At 33.5% G+C, this 26,997-nt stretch overlaps 2 protein-coding genes and 1 pseudogene across 3 annotated transcripts; 1 reads left to right on the forward strand and 2 right to left on the reverse strand.

Annotated features, from left to right (window-relative positions):
* The first annotated feature begins 1,142 nt into the window (after positions 1-1,142).
* On the forward strand, positions 1,143-2,745 carry LOC143572545 (small ribosomal subunit protein uS3z-like). The gene is made up of 6 exons (XM_077057699.1): positions 1,143-1,244; positions 1,341-1,488; positions 1,564-1,735; positions 2,020-2,074; positions 2,172-2,303; positions 2,389-2,745. The coding sequence occupies exons 1-6, from the start codon at positions 1,215-1,217 to the stop codon at positions 2,593-2,595; spliced, it is 744 nt and encodes a 247-aa protein (XP_076913814.1). The 5' UTR covers positions 1,143-1,214; the 3' UTR covers positions 2,596-2,745.
* An 853-nt stretch (positions 2,746-3,598) lies between these two features.
* LOC143572449 (protein DETOXIFICATION 46, chloroplastic-like) lies at positions 3,599-10,906 on the reverse strand. The gene is made up of 14 exons (XM_077057637.1): positions 10,682-10,906; positions 9,477-9,571; positions 9,293-9,401; positions 9,046-9,101; positions 8,887-8,942; positions 8,166-8,304; positions 7,959-8,096; positions 5,678-5,746; positions 5,484-5,594; positions 5,259-5,387; positions 4,831-4,908; positions 4,646-4,717; positions 4,046-4,108; positions 3,599-3,963 (listed from the first exon to the last, which is right to left on the reverse strand). Exons 1-14 carry the CDS (start codon positions 10,740-10,742, stop codon positions 3,862-3,864), a joined length of 1,278 nt encoding a protein of 425 aa, XP_076913752.1. The 5' UTR covers positions 10,743-10,906; the 3' UTR covers positions 3,599-3,861.
* A 10,209-nt stretch (positions 10,907-21,115) lies between these two features.
* LOC143565611 (D-ribulose kinase-like) lies at positions 21,116-25,750 on the reverse strand (annotated as a pseudogene). Its single transcript, XR_013141111.1, has 9 exons — positions 25,652-25,750; positions 25,379-25,572; positions 24,562-24,701; positions 24,231-24,476; positions 23,309-23,441; positions 23,123-23,211; positions 22,329-22,606; positions 21,637-21,706; positions 21,116-21,363 (listed from the first exon to the last, which is right to left on the reverse strand). The product of XR_013141111.1 is annotated as a D-ribulose kinase-like (transcript).
* Positions 25,751-26,997: the final 1,247 nt, after the last annotated feature.

A 26,997-nucleotide genomic window follows, 5' to 3' on the forward strand; every position in this document is an offset into this window, starting at 1 on the left:
TTTTTTATGTACACATGATCTCGTTAAATTGACTTAACTTGTACCAAATCATAAACTCGGTGGCAAGTCATTGAATAACGAGTGTAAAGTTATGTGCGATTACGACCTCTGTCTTATTGGTTACTGCTTCAAACATTAAGTGCACACGTTTTTAAAAATATTCAAAGAACTCGCCTTTGGGTTAGTGTTCATTTATTTTCTTGAAGAGTCATCTAGTTAATGGTTTTATATCTGTTCATTTATTTTCATATATGTGGTTTGTGCTCATTTACATTTGTTTATATATGTTCAGTTATGTTTGTGAACTGCTCATTTAAAAGTTAAAGAAACGAACATAAACAAACACAAACAAGTTTATATTTCAAATAAATGAACACGAACAGGAACACGAAAATATGTGTTCGTGTTTGTGTTGGGTTTGTTTAAAGGCGTACGCCTAATTATGAAATAAGAAGATGAGTCCAACATTATCATCGAGTAGTTCAGTTTTGGGCTGAAAGCAGGGTTGGGCCAGTAGTTAAGTTTGGCCCATGAACAAGAGACACGGTACAGTAGTATTAAACCCTAACCATTTTTACTCTCTTATTATCTCTACACCGCCGTCTGAACATCATCATCTCATCTCTCTTTGTGGGGTACGGTTTCCATTTCCTTTCCCTGGTGAATTGAATGTGATCGATCTGTTTCTGTCTATTATCTTTATGCTATAACAATATTAATAACTGTTTGATTAAACTCAAGATACATATAAATTGATTTTCTATATTTCATTCATCAGATAATAATAATAATATGTGATTCATATGGACTCTGTCTAGGGGTGCAAACGACCTGTGCCTATTTATTAAAGCTCCACTTCGGCTCGTTTCGATCTTTGTTACTAAAGCTCCAGCTCCGCTAGTTTTACTAATTAATATTTATATATTTTTTTCTGTTAAAATTTAATATATAACTAATATATATTGTTTAGTTATTTTGTTAATTTATTAATTATTATATATACATGTAAATCTTATAAAAATTATACAAATGAAAGGCTCGTGAGCCGGCTCGAGCTTGATAAGGGAAGCTTAGCTTGTTTAAGATCGGCTCGATCGAGCTTTTTAACGAGTCGATCATCTCATTTGCACCCCTAATATGGAGGCTTGCTTATAATATTTTTTACTCAAATTTTAGGATCTGTGATCTTCATATATTAAACTCATCTGACGAAAATGGCAACTCAATTGAGCAAGAAGCGAAAGGTTAGCCCTGTCATTTACTATTAATAGTTCATAAAATTATATTATGTTTAAGTTTACATATATATTTTACTATTTGAATTTGTTTGTATGAATCAGTTTGTAGCTGATGGTGTGTTCTTTGCTGAGTTGAATGAGGTTCTCACTAGGGAACTTGCTGAGGACGGTTACTCGGGTGTTGAAGTTAGGGTTACGCCTATGCGTACCGAGATCATCATCCGAGCCACCCGTACACAAAATGTTCTTGGTAATATTTTAAAAACATATCTGGCTTGTCGTTTAGTAACAAAAAATAATCTTTGATGTGTTATTAAACTTGTAGGTGAGAAGGGAAGGAGAATAAGGGAGTTGACTTCGCTCGTTCAGAAGCGTTTCAAGTTCCCTGAAAACAGTGTGGAACTTTATGCTGAGCGTGTCAACAACCGAGGTCTCTGTGCTATTGCACAAGCCGAGTCTCTGCGTTACAAGCTTCTTGGAGGCCTTGCTGTTCGCAGGTTTTATAATCTTTCTTATCGTTATAATCAACTATGCAGTTGATATTAGATATATTGATTATCGGTTATTGGTCCCTTGGTAAAATATCGGTCAAAGTATCAGTCTTAAAATTTTTGGTATTCAATGTGATGTTTTGAGTCTTAATCAGTTCCTACTTGCTACGCTAGTTAGTGTTTTACTAGTTGCAGTCCTTGACCAGTTGACCGAGATCTGATAATTTTCCGCATTGACTGCTAATGCATCTAGATTATTGTGTAGTTGATGCTTATTGGTATGTTTCTAGGGCGTGCTATGGTGTTCTAAGGTTTGTTATGGAGAATGGAGCAAAAGGATGTGAGGTATGTAATTATATTGTTATCTTTTTTGTTTATATATAATGATTTGTGACACATTATATAATGGGCAATTGGGGTCAATACCTGTCGATGCTTTTAGGTTATTGTTAGTGGAAAACTTAGGGCTCAACGTGCAAAGGCAATGAAGTTCAAGGATGGGTACATGGTGTCTTCTGGTCAACCCGTCAAAGAGTATATTGACTCTGCTGTCAGACACGTGCTTCTTAGACAGGTAAACTCGTCTTGACCTAAGGGAATGATTTTTTGTTAGCGTGTTTGTCTTAGTTAATGATTGAAGTTGTGTGTGAAATAAACAGGGTGTTCTTGGTATCAAGGTCAAGATCATGCTTGACTGGGACCCAACCGGAAAGCTGGGACCGAAGACACCGTTACCGGATAATGTTGTGATTCATATGCCCAAGGATGATGTTGTTGCGCTCCCACCTAAAGAAGTGGAGGAATATAGACCACCTCTCGTGATGGGTGATGAGCCTTTGCCAATGTCTATGCCGGTACCTGTCTAGATCTTGTGACGGAAGTGAGAAAGTTTAGATGTTTCAAGACTTTATGTTATAAAAATGAGTTTTTGTTGTTTTTTTTATGGATTGGACCTTTTTGTTCTACTGATATTTTGTTACTGCAATGTTATTTCTATAATCAGTTTGTTGCTTGAATGATGCTACTTTTGAGTTTCTGAGTTGTAATGTTGGTCTGAAAATGAGGGCTACATCTTAACTATTATTACTTATAGATCTGTGCTCATGCTATGATCTCATATTTAGACTTATCAGTCCTGATGGCACATTGTTGCAAGAAAATAGAAATCTTGTATAGAATACAAGTGTTAATGCTTGTTTAATTGTGATTTCTTGTACAAGTATGAGCTGTGAAAGTGAGGTATGATGTATTTTTAGTAATTTACGTTAAAAGAGGTATTACAGTAAAGGTAAATTAGGTTTGGTAGCTAAGCCTAGGCGTTCTTAAGAGGTTAGCGAGTTTTGCATGACTCCTGCCCTTTATTCCAACGGTAGCTTTGTGCACAAATTGCATGTAAAAACATGACTCTTCAAGGATTTGGTAGTTAACACAAGGTACCGTGTGGCGTCGATTGTCATGTTAACTCATTTCAACAGACCTACAAGGCAAAAATCTAAGCGTCGCTAAGTTTCTAAGCAACTTCGTTTTCACTTTTAGAACATAACTGATAACACCACAATACGATTGTTACACAATGACCAAATTTTCTTATAATTCTGCGAAGAGAATGACGAGAAAACTGAAAGCCATTGTTTAGAAAAACAAGTTTTTTTTATGATTGTCAAAAAACAAGCAGAGATAATTGTTTAAATGTTCATTTATAAAAAGAAACCTTGAGAATTGCATTGTTTTGAGATGTTGCATTTAAGACTGTTGGTTAAGACTGAATTCCTTATGTAAATCTTAGTTTGTTTTACCTAGCAAATAAAACTTAAGAAATTAATCTGCATTTACAGTCATTTACGTGTGTTGTGCATAATTTGAGTCATCCCTAAAATAATCCAACAAAAGTTATCACCTAATTCTGGTAATTTATGAAAGCTTAAGAGATATATACTATGGTGCATTAGTACATGTACATAATCTGGGTCTCAAAGAATGACAATTTCTTGAATTTTTGACTTAAGCAAATAATATACTATATAGAGCATGTACATAATCTATGGTGATGATCATGCTATCACAAAGACATACTTGAATCATCTTAACATCTTTGATGTTAACAAGATTCAAACTACCAATTACAAGTCATGCTAAGCGGTGCTAACGCCCCCGACTTCATAACGGGTCATATCCTCAGAGTAAAGGACGCCATTTGGTGACACGAGACGTACAAGAGCAACAGTAAAACGAGACTGTAAATAACAGTAAATAAAAAATATTAGAGTTACATTTTGAACATGTGATGTTAAGATGTAGTTTTAAGTTAAAATTTACCCATTGGAACAAAGCTAAAGCCCACCAACAGCCGGGCAACCCGTATCCTAGATTACTAAAAAACTGCAAACAAGAGAGAAGGTAAATATAGCATTACAAAAAAAAATAAAAAAAAAATCAAACGTTATGCTTCAACACCATGTAACATGTTAAAGATCAATACAAGATGTTGATATCATTGATTCTTTTGTTATATACCCATGAGACCCGCTGCCTGAAAACTTACAGCCCCACCAATACGTAATTTCAAAGTATTAATGCACAAAAAGAAAAAAAAATCAGGTTAAGCCGATTTTTTTTTAATTTTAACGTATTTAGATTTTACAATTACAACTAAAAATGCAAAGCTATCTAAAAATAATAATTACTAATTAACTTATAAATAGTAACATAAAATATTCAAATCATTATAAGTTTCGCCACAAAACATTTGATTTTAAGACCTAAAATATAAAGTTATAAACGGGTTAAATAGGTCAAGCCCACGAAGATTTCAAATATTGCACGTGGTTTGAGACAGAGTAGTTCATGAATATATTCATGATTTTCAGAAAGCAGAAAAAATATTAACACTAGAGAACAATAATCTGAATTCCTTACCATGAGAAGAAGAGCGCCCAAAGAAAAGATTGAGCTCATTGATATGCTAATAAATCTCAAATCACGTCCCGCCTGCAATCAAGATTCATATCGTAACTATTTTAACACACCCAGAAATTAATATTCAGTAATGAAAAAGCGAAACACAAAAAGAGGTTAGTTATAAAACTATATAATAAGCATACCAACAATGTTCCTTCAAGACTATGAGTACATGCAGAGACAAATAAAGCAAGGAAGTAAGGAAGTAGAACTTTGTGCATCTGCATTAAAAGAAAATAACCAAAATACTTCAAGAAACAAATAATTTTATTCTTTCATAATGTAGAGGTGTCAATCATGTCGGGTTGGCGCATTGCGGGTTGAATCGTTCAACCTGACTATTTGAGCACGACCCATATTTTATTCATGTCAAAAACATCAGCCTATCCCACAGACGCTTAAAATCATGAAACCCAAACTGTTAAACAAGTTGGCGAATAATAACCAAGTTATAAGTGTGTTAATCGGGCTGGTGGGTTGTAAAAAATTGGGTTATATGGATTACGTGTTAAACAGGTCAACCCCAACATGACCGGTTTTATGTAACTAAACAAGTAGTTATCAAGCTAACCTCCTTTATGACCAGAGGATCAGGTGAAAAAACTTTAGGAAACAACCACGGAACAATTGTACCAGCAGCACCTAATATTAAACCGCACAACGAACCAATTATCACCATTGACTTTAACAGCGTTCTTGCCTGAGTAAATATAATAACAACAAACATATGTGAAGATCATAGACAAACTATTTAAATTATAAAAATAAAGAAGCTAAAACAACTACAAAAATTAACCTTTGACAGACTTCGCTTAGCACCATATAAAAGTTCTGGCATAAACGATTGCGCGGTTTGAGATAACGGTTCACCTCCTATAGCAAACATACAGAATAGTTGGACAAGAACCTGAAGTAACAGAAATTAGTTAAGAGTCAAACAAAGTGAGTTGACTTTAATAGCAAAAAACAAGTTAAGGCGGGCCCACCAACCTGATGAGCAGCAACGGTTTGTGTGCCCATTGATGTTGCAAAGTATACAAGTAGAGAATAGAATGCCACCTAAAACATGTGTTAAATATGATTACAAAAACAATCTGAGCCTAAAAATAAATTATTTAAGGTGTTGTATGTAAGGGTGGCAATTTCTGACATGACTGAATACGATACGAAAATAATCAGGTTTTGGTTGACATATCTATCTGGTTTAAAAAACGGTTTTGTGTTTCGGATTGACGTGTTTAATCAAACGGATCATGTTCAGTTGCGTTTTTAACCAGTTTAGTTAATTAGATTGACCCATTAATCCGTTTAACCCATTTATAACAACCCACCAGCCAGATTAACACATTTACCACTTAATTATTACCCACCAACCTGTTTGGTGCGTGTAGATATACGGGTCAAACATTTTGTGTTTGCGTTGAACAATTCAACCAGACACGAATACACGATCGACATTACTGAGCAAAAAAACCGGGGGGGGGGGGGCATTATTAAGCTTTTCCCATGTCTCCAGTTAGTTATAACTATCTCACTTCTCCAAATGTATAATTACGACACTAATTAAAATGCAATTCTCATACGATAACATTCCCATTTTCTATAAAACAACAATGGTTAACAATTAGGTTTCTTCAACAGTTCCTCAGAATGAAAATTTCGATCAAGTATATCAATTCAATAAGTCAAGATTTTAGTTCAACTATATGCTAATTTAAACCAAGGCAATGGAGGTAAGACTATTAGCACCTGTGGATACTGCCACCCGGGTTCAGTTTCCGTTTCTAACCAGCCGATGAATAGTCGAGTGGCTCAATGGGCTGGAAACGGAAAAGGATCCCAGGGGCGGCATCTTGGTTTTAAAAAGCGTGAAGCGCACAAAAGTGACAGGGTAAAAAACTAAGGCGCAAAGCGTGAAGCGCAAAAGCGGCGAGCTTTACGTACGTGAGGCACAAACTGCTCATGTAAAATTTTTTTTATGTATCCCATATATTTTTAAGCATCACTACCCAATATATAGCTTTATATAGCCTTTATATATGATTTAGCATATAATTTACCTATAAGTTAGGTTCAAAAGCCTAGTGTACAACGCCTGGATGCACAAAAAGTTGTGGTGTACCTGAAGCGCGCGCTTTTTACGCTTTTTTGGGCGCTTTTTGGTGCGCTTTTTGCGCCTCTGTTGCGCTTCTTGTACAGAGTGCGCCTTATGTACACAAAAGCGATGGAGCCTGCGCCTTAGTGCGCTTTGCGCTTTAAGCGCGCTTTTTAAAACCAAGTTTATTAGGCGGCATGTGACACTGGTAATAACCAGTCTCCGTTGGCTTCTTGGTTTAGATGATCATATACTTATTTATGGCTTATTGAATCAAATATATACTTGAATGAAATTAGAGACTCAGAGAACCATTGAATCAACATTTTCTCTATTCAGTGTAACCGAATTGTTAATTAATGTCGTTATTTATAGAAAATGGAAATGTTGTAGTTCAGAGAATTGCATTGCAACCATAGTTATCAAATGCGATAAGCGCTCGAAAGCGTTGAGGCTGGGTCTAGCGCCCGGGCGATAAGCGCAAAAAAAGCGCCCGATTTTGAAAAAAAAGCGCACATTATAAAAACAAAATTTTTAACTTGAATAGAACATCTTATGAAGAACACATACATTCATTCTTCAAATAGTTTATAAAACAACCAAAATCCAAAATCCAAAACAAGAAGTAGTACCAAGTACATCATAATTAGAAAAACGAAAAACCAAAACACAGAAAACCCAAAAACTAAAACAACTCAAAATGCAGAGAACAAAAAATGCAGAGTAAAGAAACAAACATTAAAGCTGAAACAAATATTAAAGTTAGATAAGATTATAGGAAACAAAGAACAAAAAATCCGAATTTAGGTTTTTTAAGAATAAACTAACCTGTAACTAACCTGTAAATTCTTAGTTTATTGATGATTTTGTGTGCTATAATATTGATTGTGGAACCCCTTAAATAGTGGAGTGTTAGAGACCTAGAGAATAGGAACAGATTATTAAAGGGAATTTAATACGCATGGGGAGGTTTGGGAAAATAAGACTGCGCCTTAAATATCTACTGCATGCTAATCGTAATTAATGCGCCTGGCGCTTTAAATGAGCTTAAGTGCAAAAGTGCACGCTTTTAATAACTATGATTGCAACTAGTTCGAATAGTTTATAACTAGTTGAGAGAATTTGGTCACTTTTTTTTATTTGGCCTGCTATCTTTTTGGAAATAATGATACAAACCTTTGACATCATCATTATAAATACCGGAGCAGCAAGCTTGAATATTTGTACAAGTTCATTAGCCGATGGAACTGCAACCGCATAACCATTATACCCTTTATCTTTCAGAGCTTCAACCATCATAAATCCTGCAACCACCTACAATACGTGTGAGGTGTCACACGACCTATACGACAACTTAACCAATCCATGCTAAAAAAATCATACCTGAGACACCATTGTTGCCCATGCGGCTCCTGCAATACCGTACCCTAAAAATAAGCAGAGCACCACATCACCAATGCCGTTAATAATACTTGCAACTGCCAGAGCCTTCAAGGGTCCCCATGAATCCTTCATTCCCAGGCTGGTTAAAAAGAAATATTAAGCCTGGCAAAACGAGTGGGTCGGTTCGTGAAACAGTTAAAAATGGAGTGGGGTCAAAACTATAGTGTAAGCCAGCCGAGCGGCTCGTGAGATAATCGGGATTGGCTCGCTAAAAGTTCGAATCAAACCAAGCTTAAACGAGCTTGAGCCTAAATAGGTGTGTTTGACAAACGAGCCCGAGCCAAAGCTTCACTTATCGAGCTAGGTGGTGAGCCTAAACGAGCCTAATATTTATATATATCTTACTTAATATATTAATTATACATTTATATACCAGTAATTATGTATAGAATAAAATAAAAGAAGCTAATATATTATGTTATAAAAAAAAGTATAATATAAGGAATGCAATTATTATTACTACAAATGTATAAAGTAGTTGACAAATAATAAACGAGTCGATCCCGAGCCAAGAAGAGATCGAGCCTGAAAAACTACCCATGAGCCAGGCCCGAGCTTTAGAAATAGAACTTGAAACAAGCCGAGCTCGAGCCTAGGCGAGCTTGGGCTCAGCTCGGCTCGTTTACACGCCTAGTCAATTCATGATGTGTCTAGTGTCTACCTTGCACTCTGAGCAACCCACCCCACTAGAATTGCAGGCCATGCCAAGCCTCGTATCTATTAACATATAACAAACACATTCTACTGATTAAACAAAAATGATGTTATATAAAAATAAGTAATAAGTTTATGCAAAAAAGTTTTGTAGAATCCAAAGGACCTGAACATATGTGTTTGCTGCTGATAACATATGTGCATTCTTGGCTCCAGAAAAGGCTGAAAATATTCAAGTACAGAACTTTATTAATGGAAAATACAAAAGACGATACCTAGATTCAAATTTAGAGACAAATTTGATATTCAGACGACACTGGCAAATTTCAAAATTAACATGATACCATTTGTTCAAAGATCAAGAACCTGTTTATTGTTTGTACTATTTCTACAGAAAAAAAAGATGTTATTACCGCTCAACGCCCACTCTCCCCGGAACCTTGTAAATAAAAGCATCATTATACCACATGTCATTCCAACAAAAAGCAGAACTGATATCTGATGCTGCACCTCGGATTTATCCTAAACAACTTGACTAGTCAGATTATTCAACAGGTACAGAAATATGAAAGCTAAATATATACATATGAAAGAAACCTGTTTGGCTAGTGATGTGGCCACCATATTTGAAGTAGCTATAGAAAGAAACATGAATCCATAACTCATGTAATCGCAAAGCACCGTACCCGGCCCTGCAATCAAATATTTAAACAATCACTTATCACAAAATCACATCCATAATAGGTTTCGGGTTCAAATACATATACTTCTTAATATGAAAACAGTGAGAACTAAATTGATGTTATTATTAGGTTTGTTTTTATAAGTATTTGTTGATTTGTATTTTGTTGTTATTATTAGACTTTCTCTATCGTTGTTATAATTATTTGTTGTTATTATTATGTTGCTGATACTGAATCTTTTGTTGTTATTAGGTTTTTTCTTTGTTATTATAAAACATTGCTAATGTAGATTGGTATTGTTTAATACGTTCTCATGTTTGGTAGATTGGCATTGTCCTACATTATCATGTTAATATTATTTTGTACATGTCCATAATAGTTAGGGTTTATTGTAAGTATATCTTATCTTACTCTTGTAACAAAGTAGAATAAGTAAAATAGTGAGGCTTAGGTGCCAAGCCTACATTCAATTTCAGCCTAATTTTCCTTCATAATCTTCTAATCTCTCATCTCATTCATCCTAGCTACCCATGGTTCATGGGTCAAAACCATTTTGGCAATTGAGTTATAAAATAGTAAAAAAAAATTAAAAGTAAAATATTGATTGAAGATCAAACAAGTAGAAATATGAAAGTTAGGGGGGTGTTTGGGATTGCTTATTTTCACCAACTTATAGCTTATAGACTTTTTGAAAAGTAATAAGGTGTTTGGGATTGCTTATATTGTGAGAGGAAAAGTTTCAAAAGTAACAATGTTGTAACTTATTAAGTTAAAGAGAAGTTAGAAAGAGGTAAAATAAGGAATCACAAACACCCCCTTAAACAAGTAGAAAATAGGCAAGAACAATATTTTTCTAGGGTTGGTTTTACGTTGCATTATCCAGGGTAACTCGCAGACTTGATCTAAAATTGTTGATATTAGATGATGCAAATACTTGTGATAAATAAAACAACAAATGTTGTTGTATATAAAGAGGTTTTCTCAAATTTATAGATTTGTGATTCTAAACTTCTTACTGTTTTTACCTTTAATTTTGTTCATTTATTTGACATACACATGGTGGTTCGAAAGCTAGTTGTTATTTTAATATGCGAAAAGGAACAAGATAACCGAGGTAACCTAAAGCGGCCAACTCGACGGAACTGGACTGGCCAATGACAGCAGTATCAATCAAACTCATCAAGGGTCCACACAACCAGAGTCCTGCAGCTGGACCTGAGAACTTGGCAATCTCCACCAACTGATTCCAAATGCTCTCGTTTCCCGCCAAATGACTGACAACTACTTGTTCCTCCTTATCATCGTCGTTACCGGTGTCGATAATAGAGGTAGCCGTAGCAGGAATCCGGTTGTTTGAAAGTGTTGGAGTAAACAACCGATTGTTTGTTCTTCTGAAGAGTGATTGAAGGCGGTGTTGTGATTGTGAAGGAGTAGTATTATAATATAAATATTGGTTGGAATTTGGAGTTATGAAGACTGTATTGAAGTGGTAATAGTAGTTGTGTGGAATTAGGGTTTTAGCGTCCATGATTTGGGGATTTTTGCACTTTCAAATGTGTGAATTGAATTGAATTGAACAAGCGCTGAGATACTTCCAACGACGTTCGTTGATGTTTGTTTCGCGGTAACAATATTTATATAATACACCCCTGAACGTCTTTCAAAAGCCATAACCAACTCGGTTGTTATTTCCGGTATTTTGTATTTTTAAAGTAAATCAATTTATACGAGTCAAATAGTTGTTATACGAGTCATATAGCTCTATAGGACTCGTACAGCCCATACGCGAGTCGTATAGGGATACCTGATGTCCAAATAACCTATGTGGTGTTGTCACTTATGGTGTAGGAATAACATATCCTAACTATTCCGTCCTCCTTGACAAAGTACACTTTAAATAATAATAATAATAATAATAATAATAATAATAAAAGCACTTCTTCGTATTAGATATCGGCTACCATCTAACAAAAGCTTTTTAGCTTACCCCTTAACTTTTCTTTTAGATTCTCAAATCTCATTTTGAACCATGAATCGAACCTTAATTTTATAAATCTGTTTATTTATAATATTACAATTTTGGGTGAGCATGTGCTTCAATAGTTGTACACCATGCAATTAAAATTGTATAGCACTACACGTGTATTCACCGCATCACCCTCCAATTGTTTTCTTCCATGTCTCCAGAGTCCAGATTCATTCATATCAGTAACTCTTTCTCTCTCATGTATATGCTTTTCATGACGAGGCTTGACTTTTACAACTACTGATGAACTTGGATGTAGTGGTTAAGGTGTAGGGTGGTTAATTAGATGAAGATGGCTTATTATCATTCGGTTCAGTATAACTTATAACATAAGTTCTCAAGTGATTCTTGACAAACACATATTTTGTAGAGTTGTATTATGTTTTTGTCAACAACTTGATACTTTGTTTATAAGATAGGTAAAAGGCGGCCTCAGAGGGCTTTTCTTTTACATGCTCCACCCGGGACTAGAGGTGTACAAAACTGGTTTCTTTTCCCAAATCGAACCGCTTGGTCAAAGACTGGTCATGGGGAAACCAGCGGTTTTGGTCGGTTTGGGTGAAATTGGTTTTATTGTCAAACCTGTTCGGCTCGGTTGGCATAGAACCGGTCCCAAAACGGTTTTTCTGTACACCTCTACCTGGGACAAGGAAGTTAAACTTGGCAAAGGTTGTTGCTACCAAATCAGTCTCTACATTTTTCAAGTGTTAAATTATAGTAAACATTGATTCTTATATTAATCCTACATACATTGTAACTCTCTTTGTTAGGTCTTATTCTTTGTAGTTTGTACATATGAAATGTGGTTTTAGTGTTGCAATGTATGTCATTTATACCGAATATCAATGGTTGGTTCTTACAAGTTGTTTAATGAAATGCGTATGCATTTATGTATTTTGGGGGACAACATAAAACAATTTCTTTTTATCAACAAGGTTATAGCTTCATTGGTTCTTTACAAGGTGACATGTGGTTTTACTATTGAAGTGTATGTTTTATATATGTGTATGATGCCTAATTGATTAGGTGTTTGTTTTTACTTAGCTTTCAAATGTTAGTGACTTTGATTGTTCTCATAATTTTTTGTGACATCTAAAGTATATATATATATATGGTGTTTCATATATATACTTTTTAAAGAATTTTACATGGATGCATAAAGTTAGCTGAATGTGAGGTTTGGTCTGCTTCTCAAAAATTTTACATGTGGTTTTAGTTTTGAAGTGTATGATATTGTATTTGTGTATGAGGCCTACCAGACTAGCCATTTGTTTTTACTTAGCATTAAGCTTTTCAGTGTGCGTTATGTGATTGTTTCCATAAATATTAAGTTGGCCATTTGAAGTGACTTTACTTGCATTTTTTTGTGTTATAACCTAACGGCCTAACCTGTATGTTCATGGCTGCCACTTTAGCTTGCATTTCATTTGGTTCATTTGGCTGGTTTCCAGGTTTCTCTTTTAGCATGCCATTTGTGCATCAAAGAATCTGGTTTGATTACATATTGTCTTGCAGTCTCATGTGAGCAACCACCGGAGGTGCAAATACAGAAGAAAACAAGGCTAAAAGAAAATTGAAAATAAGTCTTAGGAGAAGCTTAAAGCTTCAGGAAAGCAGATCGGTTCAATTTGAATACATAACTTAGTGCTTACTTTCCTTCAGTTTGTCATCTATTTTTTGTAGTAATTTGTTTGTATTGTAATTTGTTTGGAAATGTCTTCTGAGGCGACAGTCTTCTATGTCTCAAGTATTTATGGCTAATGGCTATCTAATTAGTGTTGCGAACCTTAATACACAAATAAACACAAAAATTTACACCAATTGACAAAGAAATACAAAAAACTAAACCAAACCCCGCCGCAATGCGGCAGGTCAAATAACTAGTTTATATTTAAGAAATTTAATTTACTGGTTTATTTATACTTTTAGTCGTTATATTCATATGAGTAATGAGTAATCTGTCCGTCCATGTGTTTTGTTGGCCAGAATCTCTAGTTATTATGTTGTAGGAAAAGGTATTTGATGAATTTTGATCACTACAATTTGAATCCAAGAAAGGTGGACCAAAAAGATAGTGGAAACTTTTGTACAAGGACAAAATGCAATTGGCACCACACCAGAGACCACTTCCATCTTGGACGATTGTAATCATTTGCATTTGCATATTAAAATGTGCATTGTAGTTGTATTTTTGAAGGATTCATTTTAACTTCTTGTTTATTATTTGACTAAATTTATATTAGTAACATTTTTTTAAAAAAAATTATCTAAAACTGCGTACGTCACGGTTCAAATGATAAAAGTACAATACGATGTAGTAGGTGTATACTTGATGATTCCGGCTGTATTTTATTTTAAAAGCGTTATTCTTTTATTTTTTAACGCCTGACAAATAAAATATATTAAAACTAGCAAGACGCTAGAAATAATACGACCACAAAACACACAAAAAAATACGACACCCACAAACACAACCCCCCAAAACAACCTTTACACTTTAAAACGACGCCAATCATTCCAAGTAAGGCTCATCATGTTTTACTTATTTTTAACCTAAAGAAAACCCAAAACTTATTTCTCTTTAATCAAACCCGAAAGATGAATCGTCACCCTATTATGGACAAAGGCATTTCACATCTTCCACAAGCACCACGTAGTAATTAGACACACCACTCGAAGAACGGTTGCTTTGTCTCTATAAAACATCAAGTATTATCTTCAACAAATCCTGAAAATCAAACAGGAAAAACGCGGACAATTTATACCGCCTAATATCACACTCCGCATAGGTTGAGCTAATCCAAAAAAAATAAAATTAATTTTAATAATTCCAAAACACACCTTTTGTTATTTCTTTTAATAATTCAAAAATCATATTTATGTTTTCCCTGTTAAAAATATATATTATATGGTTATCAATACCTAATATAGATTAGGCTTATTGTCCAAGTTATCTTCTATTATATATACATCTTATTATACCTTATTTTAATACACACCTTATTAATAAATCTCTCCTTTTCTCCCTACATGTCTTCTCTTATTCTTTAGCTATTAGGCTTGTTTCACAACACGTTATCAGCACTAATTGCTTTTGGAGTTTGATTGCACATCATAAGGTACGTAGATTGCTTTTGGAGTTGGATTACACATCATAAGGTATGTGCATATTATCTTAGCATTGTTGTTTCTTTTTTCTCAAACATAAATTCTTATAAATTTTGATCGTGTTATCGACTTGTTTTGCTCTTATCTTTGAGTGCACATCAATATCTAAAGCTTAAAGAGTATGTTAATTGATTTAATTTTCTTTCATTGATTTCGTTACTGACAATCAAGTTGTATGATTATTAATAATGTGATTTAGTATAATTTTTTACTATTTTCCATAAGGAAAATAGTAGGCATATGTATACGTATCTTATATTAATTGTGTTATTTGAAGTTTTATAGTTATTAGTTTTTCTTTTAAATAAAAAAACTAGAGATACATATCAATTCATTATAAAGTTCATGTTTAACATAGATTGCATGATTGTTATTTAAAAGTTAGGATACTTTTTTTTTCTATTCATGTGAATAATCATGTTATATATATTTTAGTTTATTTTAAGATACATATGAACAAGAATCATGAATTTTTGAATATGACTACAATAATAATCATATTTGAGTCATTAAATGTTTAGCATATAATCAAGAGATACAATGTTCTCATAATCTCATCATATATTATTAAATCAATAAATTTTGAGTTTATAATATAAAATCATTGTTATGGTTATAAATAGAATTGATTATGTTATTAACAAAAGTAATATAAACCCAAAATAAGTTAAAGATCTTATCATTATTTATTTATTTATTTATTTATTATGATATTTCTAGAAGCTATCATATACAGGTTTGTATTTTAACTTGATAAAAAAAAATGTGAATTGCATAAATTTATATATTTTAAGATTGGTACAAAGAAAATTTGATTTTTTTTAACAGAATAATATATATAATTGATTATATAAGTTGATTATATTAAGAGTACTATTTAATGTTGCCATTCACACAAAAGAAATCAATAATGCATTCGGAAACTTGACATGAAATTTATTTTCTTTATACGTGTAAAATATAATATCTCTTGAAGCATGAGTTATTTTATTATAAAATTAATACGTAATGCTAAATCAAACCAGTTATTGTCTTTAAATAGTCTTTTAAAATAACCGAAGAAATTGTGACAACTGATTGGTATTTTATCTCATAATCTTTAAATTGTTTATACTCATCATGTTCTAAGAAATCCGTTTAAAGATTTAACCGCATGACATATTTTATGAAATAGTTGAAAGATATTGTTTGTTTCTTTACATTTACGACTTATATGCTATTCGATCGATGATGTCTTAAATCTTACGTTAATTTTATAACATTTATAACATAACATAAATTGATAGATATTTGTTTATGTTTCAAGGTAGACTCGTAAATATTTGTGTATGAGATATACATTTGATTGGTTATACTGTGGTAATTTAATACATAAATTATGTATTTGTTTGTAAGTGATGAAAATGTTATTTCACAAAGTTCTATTATAACTCACTGTATATGTTGACATGTTATAATATCATGTACTGTATAATTTGAGTTTATCTGTACATTGCACTTATATGCTATTATCTATTTATATACATAGTACTGAACAAAATAATTAAACCTAAGTTTTGTTTTATATTACTCTAATGAAAGAGTATATATAAAAGAAGCATAATGCATATATGATCATAAGATAAATCATCTTTTGTTTGTCAAACCTCAGATATGTTATTGGGTGTAGCATATCATTAAAACATATGAAAGGTTTGAGGTGATTATGTATCCGTGTTCGAGAAAATTATGAATAAACCATGAAAATGGTTTGGTTTTATATCATTCCTAAAACGAATGTGATTGTGTATTGATCGTTGCGATCATGGACATTGAAAAAACTGTAACGATGATTATATTAATAATGAGATCGATTCATAATTATAATTATAGTCAAGCTAATAATGAGATCGACCACCACAAGTGGCAAAGGAATTGATCATATATGAGAACAAAATGTGAAAATACAAAAGTGAAATCACATGATTGTTTGGAATGATAATACAATGTTCTCTCATATTTAACTATTTGCATTAAAGAAGCATAATGCATATATGATCATAAACATGAATTTTATGGATCATGATTATCTTGGCATGATCGGTTAGACCACACCGAGTCAATTATGTGAAATTTATTGAAGAACCAAAAGATTCTTCATAATGATTATACATGTAAATATTGCTCTCAATGGGAATTATTTATTTAACAATCAAAGGAGGGTGTGAATCCCTAAATGTTATGGAATGAGAAAAGGATATACAAATCCTAACATGATACCATTTAGTATTTCAAAATCGATGCATCATCTAAATGGTTATCAAATTCACAACTTGAAGTTTGTGAGAAATTTGGCTTAGCTAATAAGATAGGAAGCATATTATTCCATATTGGTATATTTACATTCAGTTATAATAATAAATTTGATTCCCAAGTTAATAATGATCATTGGAATAAGTGTTGAACATCATAACAGATTATGTTCTTACATAAACTGTTTTGTTAAAGACAATTGCTCGACGTTTATAATTTGTTGCAAAGGAAATATCACAAGAACAAAGGTTCATGTTTGAATTTGAGTACATATGATGTTACATGTCTTAGAAACTAATTCACATCAAGCCAACAAGTTATGATACTTCCTCCCCATTATAATTGGTTTTTGGTCAGTAACCAAGAATTTCTCATCTAATATTTCGTGTGTGTTATATACTGAAATTAATCCACCATAAAACACGAAGATGAGGTCACAAAGGAAGTTGAGAATTTATGTCGGTATTAAATATTATTTATGATTATATACGTAGATGCACTAATTAGATATTTGCTTATGGCTCATTAGTTTTCACTTTAGTGAATCAATATTCCCAACATAAGGGGGAGATTTAAAGCAGTTGGAAAACAAATTTAGTTGGAATGAATTTTCATTGATCCTCAAACTTAATTATATGAACTAAAAGTTCAAAGGATAATTCATGAATAAAGATTAGCGAATGAATTACTAGACGATTCACTGACCAAGAGAGAGTGTCTAGCTAAGACACCTATACGAACTGCTAATGCTCCAATTTATAAATGTCCCGGAAGGACAAACACATATTGATAATAATTCTAATGCACGCTTGTAGCGTGGTAGATTGATCGGTTCCAAAGTTAAAATTTCCTCGAAAATTGGATCAAGTAATAAAGATGGTTAAATCGAGGTGCAGTAAACGGTCTCTTGAAAGAAATTAGACATGATGGTTCTTGAAGAACCTTAGGTACCTGAAAACAAAGAGCTCTCAATAAATTATATTGTATCATGTCTGCAAAGATATATGGAATCGAAATAAAGTCAACGTCGTTATACTTTTATATATATGTATAATTAGCGCTTGAAATGATGATGATGAGGATTAAGATTCTAAATATGCCTATAAAATGATTGGCCCAAATGGAAAGACGCAAACAGGGCATAGTTGAATTCTCTAAATAACGGAAAGTTTGTTGGACCAGCAATCCGTACAACTAAAGTTGTAAAATGTGTTAGATACAAACGGGTATTGTATATGAGTTATGAAAATCATCAAGTGATATAAGACCAAATTGATGGCATAAGAATTTTTGCAAAGACCCATGATTAATTATGAGGAGACACATTCTCCAATGGTGGAAGCAATGACTTTCCGATAACTAAACAGTCTGGTAATATAAAGAGAGAATTGATATGCGTCCAATAAATATTGTTATTCAGTTGATACTGAGAGTTTACAAGAAAATCTATGAAGGATTTGAATTATCAAATCATGTAAAGTAAGTTCTTGAGAACATAATGATTGTTGTGTATAAAGTCATATTTGATACTTTATGACATTGAATATGTTGAACATAAATGGAACTCCTAAAAATTTTGCCAAGGTAATTGAATACTTGAAAGATTAGTTGATTATGTGCATCAATAAGCATACACATAGAAGAGAATACACATTATAAGTACAATATCTCAATGAACAAATAAACGGTACAATATGGATTTTTGATATGTGATACAAAATGATGTGTTAATGATCAAGTTTATGCAACAAAAATCCTGGAAAAGTGAATGTGTATACATAATTTGTCAAGTTGAAAAGAAGTCCATGATGGATTGGTAAATGGATGGATTTATGCTTATTACATATGAACTAACCTATTCGAATTGAGCTTGGCACAAATCAAGAGATATTTTGATAAAGAGGGAGATAAGTTGGATATAATTAGCCATACTTTTATCAAAATTTCAGTCTTAAAAGGTCATTATAATCAAAGTTTATAATGATGTACATATCACCGAGAGAAACTTATGAGCTTTTAAAGAGAAAATTCTTTTTGAAAGACCTTGACATGGTGTGATTATTGCTCGACTTATAGTTCGAGTATATGTGTAATTATATGTTTATAAATCCATCAAAATGCATCTATAAAATGTTGAGACATTTTACCATGGACAAATTGAATCCTTTTAGCATGTTAAAGGATGCTAACAATGACTCTATATCATTGTCTATCTAAATATGAATATTATTGGTTCGGAAATACCATAATTAAATGCATTTATGCATTATGTTGTACTGTTAGCTGTATATGATTATTATTTTCTTTATTTATATTTACTGGCATGTGTTCTACTAGGAGACACCACAACGGGTTAAAACATATATTTCAGGTATGAAAATATGTGTTTATATTATACTAACCTATCGAAACAAGTTTTGTTAGTCTTGTCGATGCAGAGAAACACAACAGGGTATCAATACAATAATATATGATTACGAGATGATACAATAGAAGTTTTCACGTGAAGATCATGCAACGTTGTTCAACTTAACGATTCACATGCCAAAGGAAGAAGACACAAATGAATGAGTACAAACGTTTTGAAACTTTGACAGAAGATCAATATTTACCATTTTAACGGATATATAAATCAGGGGGGAGATAATACGTGCTGCACTATTTATCCCTTAGCTATGGTTTTATCCCACTGGGTTTTCCTAGCAAGGTTTTTAATGAGGCAACATCTCCAAGCGTATTAAGTTGATAACCAAGGGGGAGTGTTAAAAATATATATTATATGGTTATCAATACCTAATATAGATTAGGCTTATTGTCCAAGTTATCTTCTATTATATATACATCTTATTATACCTTATTGTAATACACACCTTATTAATAAATCTCTCTTTTTCTCCCTACATGTCTTCTCTTATTCTTTAGCTATTAGGCTTGTTTCACAACATTCCTCGTATTATGGCATGTTTTGTGTAGTTTCATGTAAGTCAAGATGCCTTTGCATTTAAATAGATACAAAACAAAGAACAACTAACTACACGCATTGGCCTTTGGCGTTATTTGTCTTATTGTTTTCTATATGAAAAATCTATAAAGATCCACCTATTTGTCTAACTTGTTAAGAGGTTACTTAAAAAGGTATATGCTTAAAAACCAATTCACCTCATTTGTCTAACTTGTTAATAAATAATAAGTTACTTAATAAAGTATATGCTCAAAAATCAATTCAAGTAATTATGTAATATTGTTGACTTTTGATCCCTACTACTTTTAAACTAGTTGCAATGAAGTTACGAAGCTTGGATGAAAACGTCAGGGTGACCGGACACAATACGTATAAAAAAAATTCATAAACTGAGGTGGTCGGGCTAAAAACTTTCAAATGAAAACGGGTAAATTTACACTACTTGTAAATATTTTCGAATGAAAACGCTTAAATTTATACTGCTGAGGAAAAAAAATGGAGGTGGCTAGAACCAACCTAGGCCACAATGTAAGCTTCACCCTTGGTTAAGCAAGTGGTCCTTTTCACTTCATTTGTATAGTTATCAGTGTTATTGACATGGTCGTTACTACGCACTAAAGCAAACATGCAAAACCCGAACCCAAACACAAATGCAACCGAGAGCCATGTAAATACGTATTGAGTGAATGTTAAGGACGATGAGTATTGTGTCTAGTGACAAAGCCAAGAATTTACTTTTTATGTTTAACTTGTATAACTATTACACAGTATCAGATATCTATCAACTTGATTTATAGGTTTCTCAAGGTACAAGTAAGATCATCAAAATAAAATTAATGTATAACTATTATTCAGTATCGGATATCTATCAACTTGATTTATAAGTTTCTCAAGGTACGAGTAAGATCATCAAAATAAAATTAATGCATAAATATTCATAAAGTTGTTTATAAATTATAATAGTGAGGCTGAGAGCTACTTAAGCAAAATTGGAACCATTACTAGACTTACAAATCTGCATTTTCAAAGAACTAAAAAAATATTCATTTCATCAAAGGACATATTTTGGACTTGTAATTGTATTCCATCATTTTGGACAATATACTTTCTTAGTTTAAATAGTCTATTAATATTATGTGCCTCCTAAGTCACTTTATTGTGTTATTCGGTTGCCTTTAGCGCCAATAAAGCAGCCCCATAAGCCGCCTCGGCTTGAAGTGCTCGCCTCACGGGCAACCCAAGCACCCTCTCTCGAATCTTTGTCCACTTATCGTTTTTCGATCCACCACCCGCAGTAAACACTTCTTCTACTTCAGTAGCTCCTAAATCCTTCAACAATGCATACCCTTGTGCCTAAATAAAAAAACAAAACATTTTTTATCAACATCTATAAAAGACAACAATATTGGTGGTGGTGGGGGTGGGGGGGGGGGCATGAAGCCTTCCCGCCCAACACAAGTTGCTTTCTATATAGTTCTATCGATTAACAGGGTGTTGGTGGGGCCATGAGCTTTCCAGTATTGGGATCTCAATTCCTACGATTATCAGAAAAGTGGTTTTATGATACGCGAGAAAAGGCCTCTCATATCAAGTTTGAAGAAATGGGTAATTAGGTAATTTTATCACCTCAATGCGTGCTATTGATTCAAGAATTCCATGCAAGTATGCTACATCACATTCTGGTCGAGGACTTAACCTATAACGTGAAAAACGACAATATATCAAATTACAAATTACAAACAAGGAAGCTGGTCAAACGGGTCAAATCTCACAAAGTTTATTCATAATGCATACAAGTGGAGAGCGTTCATTTCATAACCACATTAGCTTGTATACTATTTATTATATAATTGACTAGAATACATGTCATCATCATCATCATCATCGTACTCAGTATATCCCACCAATAGCAAAGCTATGGTAGGGTCTGAGGAGGGTAAGATGTAGGCAGCCTTACCTCTACCCCATAGGGATAGAGAGGCTGCTTCCGGTGAGACCCCCGGCTCGATAGTAGTTTTGCATCAAGCCTTGGACATAAGGCACATAGCACTCAATCATCGGGACACCAGCTGATCGGTGCATGTACCCTTATCTGCATGTAGCTTTCATTATTTATAAGATTTACTTTTAACAATTACATAAAATTGATGGATTTATCTAAATGCATATATGCACATTCATATGCATATGTTACCTTTAAAGAAAAAAAATATAGTTTTTATGCTCATACTAATGATGCTAACTAAAATATAAAAATGAACAGAAGAAGTTACCTGTTACTCAACCTGTCCATAAAGTGTTACTAGTATTTACTTTACCTTGGAGCCATCTTCGGATCGGCTATAGGAAACCGTTCTCCCTCGGTCGGCAGTGGATAATAATCCAATGGTGAAGTTTCCATCGGGTTGATCTGCACACTCAAATTTTCCAGTTGCTCGTCGGAAAACAGTTGGCGGAGAATCGTCCCACCAGTGTTTGAGGCGCCTCCAACCAGCCACTTGTCATCAAGACGATGACTGTACACCCCGAACCGCGCATCATCAATGCGTGTGGTGCTTAATAGTTTTATCGCGAGTGTTGAGCCCAAAGATGTCACCTATGTACAACCTTTGGGAGATTAGTTTAAAGAAAGTTAAGAACATGCAATCAAACTTGTAAATGAACCAAACGTTCTGTGAACTGTTCATGAGTCGTTCAGTGGAAAGTTCGCTTTTATTAAATAAATGAACGAATATGACAACAGTTTTTGTTCATTTAGTTAAACGAACGAACATGGACACGTGTCTCCTTTACTCATTTATGTTCATATGTTAATGCTCGTTCATTTATGTTTGTTTAAGTTCGTTTGTATATATAGACATTAAAAAATTTTAGGTTCATTACAATGTAGTCTAGTTATATGAAACACAATACTTTTGATTGTGCTCTCTCAGTTATGTCTGTTTATGTTCACTTATGATTTATCTATGTTCAACCATGTTCGTTCGTTTACGTTTGTGAACAGTTCGCTTAAACAAACGAACACGAACAAGAAAATTCCGTTTGTTTAATTGACCGTGTCTGATCGTTTGTTTGGTTAAAGTTAAATGAACAAAAGTTTAAAACATTTTACCGCCTTCCCTGGCTGAGTAGCCCGGGCAGCAAGAAACGCCGCTATACTATCTGTAGTTCCTGTACACACAACGCAATCCTCAGAGAAACCTGTAAAAAGATTCAACCCAACATAAAAACACATGTTTTAACTAACCTTTGTAACAGAAATATAACTGCTTTATCATAAATAGGGAACAAAATATACCAAATTTTGTTCTTATGTCCTCTTTGAGGGAACTTATTATAGTCCCCGGAGCTTGAATGGTCGGTAGAGCGTTTGAATACGGTTGAGATTTTAACCATGGTGGATACGAGTCAAGTTCGGGATCATAACCAACCTATGCAAATGAATTGGAAACCTAACACGCTATAACTTCATAACAAACATGACAAGAAAAAATGTGGTCAAAATAGTCAACTTGACCTCAAAAGGTCAAAGAGTGTTCATAGACTATATTTAATACCTTTAAGGTCAATATATTACTTGTCTTTAAATTATACTTGCATACAGATTCTTTAAACATCTCTAAAATTTTATAACTAGGGTGTAAACAAGCCAAGCCGGCATGTGAGCTACTCGAGATCGGCTCGTTAAAAGCTCGAATTAAACTGAGCTTAAACGATCTCGAAATAATCCGAGCATAAACGATCTCGAGCCTTAAAATAAGCTTAGTTAATATACAAGCTCAATGGCTCGTGGGCCTAAACATGCCTATTATTTATATAATTTTTAGTTAATGTATTAAATATATATTTATAAATAATATTTGCTATATATAAAATTATGGTTAAAATAACTAAATTATAATCACTATTTTATATACAAAAACTATAACTAAAAAACATATAAAAATAGTTAAAACTGCACATAAATATATCAAATTATAAAGCAAGCCGAGCTCGAGCTTGAAAAAACGACCCACAAGCTAAGCTCGAGCTTTAGAAAAAGAGCGCATCTTCACCCCTATTTGTAACTACATTTAACTTCATAAAACCTCGATGAACATAAAACGTTTGGTGTTAAAAACTTTTGGTGTTAAACTTGTATCAGAGTTTCTATCAAGATCACGAACACAGTGTATTTGACTTTTAACGTCAAACTTGACCCGTATACAGTATAATTGTACCTTTAACGCGTTATTGTAATCAGACACTCCAATTTTACCATGGAGAAGCCACAAAAGCCAATCAGATTGATGCATTAAGACTGCAGACTCTTTACTTGAATCACTTGATGTCCACCATGAAACAAGCTTGCATAAAGTTGAAGAACCCGAGCATGGTTTAAAGGGGCAATGGATTTTACAACTGGCAATGCATCGGGACAGCTTTCGTTGTAGAGTAAAGGTCGTGTTAAAGCTTTGCCCGTTTTGCTGCAGATATAATGGAAATAGTGTAGTTTGACTTTTGAGGTCACGTTGACTTATAAAGTGTTTGACATTTGGCTCAAATTAGTACCTGTCTATTATCAGAGTAGTTGCAGATGTCCCATCTATTGAAATGGAAGCGATTAATGAACGCATAGTGATCGGTATGTCTTCGAGAAGAGAAAAAAGTGTTGTTTTCCAAGAGCGAACCCAATCAACCGTGTCACCATTCTTCCTAGACAACAAACTATAGTTTATAAGTTCTTCCAAACAATCATGTGAACCAAAAATATCTGTAAATACATTATTTTGTGAGGTTGTTTGCTTGATGTGTTAAAAGGCGAAGATGTAACTATGAGTCGTGCTACCATTCTTCCTTTGAACCCACCAATCAGTTTATAACCCGTTTAACATAGTTATTGCTTCCTGTTTACAACTTGCCAACCCGTTCAACCGTTTACACCTCGATTACTACCCGTTCAAAAGTTTAATTAATGTCATCAGTGACAGCTTAGGCACGGGGCAACCCGGACAACCAGCCAGGGCACTTAATTTTCGGGGGCACCAAAAATATATATATATATATATATATATATATATATATATATATATATATATATATTATATAGGCCTCGAACGGTGGCCGATAGAATTCCAGAAACATTGAAAGACCAGAGGCCAATTCCTAAATCCTGATTGTGACCTCCCGGCCTTTTTAATGTTATAGTGTTAATGTCGTTTAACAAAATTTGCTTATATATTTCATTACTCGTTAGGGCCTACAGGCTATAGGCCTTTCTATTTCAGTTCGGCTGAGGCATATAACTTCTCGGAGACGGCCCTGAATGTAGTCATGTAAATCTATAAATTCTCGGAGACAGCTCTTAATGTAATCATGTAAATCTTACCATATACCGCGGGTACTCCTTCTTTCCTTCAGAATGTATTACCCCGTCCTTGTCGATAATCGCATACCGAGCTCCAGATGTACCGAAATCCATCCCTAAGTATAGTTTTGCTACAGCTACAGTTACAGCTTCAACATCATTGATTGAATTTGCCTTACAATTTCTCCTCTGTAACCTTATTGATTCTGAATAATCTGCAATGTTGTTGCAATCCCATATGTAGTTATGAACAAATCAGTAGTGAGAATTCAAACTTAGGAAAACAAGGCTTACAAGTGTTGGAGTTGCTAGATTGCATTAGGCTTCTTGGTTTTAATTTATTATATGCAAGCCGCTTGTTGTTGCAGAATGATAAGTTAGTTGTTGAATTATAACTACCTGAAAATGTTGGGAAAGTGTGTCCAGGAATTAGATTCGTAACTAACAGTAGCTAAGGAATAATAATATGGTTGTAAAACTCGTTAAGTTTAAGGATCCAACTAGCGAAAGTCACATACTCGCATAGTCCCTCATCATCACCCTAAAGTCTCTGAAACTAAATGTTGCAAGAAGGAATCGACACTAGATCACATGAAACACCAAGTGTCTCTCTTACCACTTCACCACTAGCTCATTGACAATAATTTTGATATTTAATAATAATTAATAAAATTCCGAATTTCCCATCAATATTTAGTCATATTTAGTTTTTGATATAATTAGGATTTAATACCCGGCTTTAGACCAATTACGTGACGAAGAAAAAGAGCCGTAAACTTTTAAATTGTTGGCGTTAGTCAAAACATAAATGAAAAGAATAAATATACAACCAACTATAAAAGAACTTGAAACGTTAAAAAAACACAATTGAAGCAGAATGTAATAATATAGCCTTGTATGTTGCGGTCAGGACGCTAAATTAATCAGACCCATGTTGTGTTAAGCAATTAAAATTGTCAACAATCAAACTTCATGCTCATATCATATTCATGGCTGCTTGTTTCCAAGAACCATAGTTGTGACCATAGTCACATGGATCGTTGTACGGTCCGATACGCGGTACGAAAACTGGTGCACTGTTCATGCATTTCAAAAATTCAGTACGAGAGGGGTAGGTTCATTCGGAACGCCAATTCGGTACGCGGTACGGTGTACCTTATAGTCGAGTACATCGTATCATATACAAAACACTTTAAGTAGATTTTTTATAATAGTTTTAAAAGTTTTTAACTTTAGTTAACTAAAATTTAACTTTAAACAAGCTTTATTTATGTTTTAACATATTAATAACATATATGTAGAAAATGAGGGGTAAACTTTAATAAAAATTCAAACTTTAAGAACAAAAAATGCAAATTTTAAACATAAAGTAACATCAAGTTCAGTAGCCATAACCCTAAATTCTTGACAACCGTCGTTCTTGTTCTCAAATCTCCCTTCTAACAGCCTCGGATCTCCCCTCCGGCAGCCTCAATCCATAAAAAATATGGCAGATCTTGTCGGATCTTCATCACCCGGTAACTTGATAACTCTTTATCCACATTTGTTTCTCCAATTTGAGTCACAAAAGTGCTCGAAATTCCCCTGTTGCGGCCGGAACGCGTTTATTCACGATCCCAAACACCGATTTCATTAACCGG

The sequence above is a fragment of the Bidens hawaiensis genome, unplaced genomic scaffold (genome assembly GCF_021521415.1).
Source record: "Bidens hawaiensis isolate Kalapana, Puna unplaced genomic scaffold, B.hawaiensis_p1.1 tig00000097_1, whole genome shotgun sequence".
NCBI classification, from domain to species: Eukaryota; Viridiplantae; Streptophyta; class Magnoliopsida; order Asterales; family Asteraceae; genus Bidens; species Bidens hawaiensis.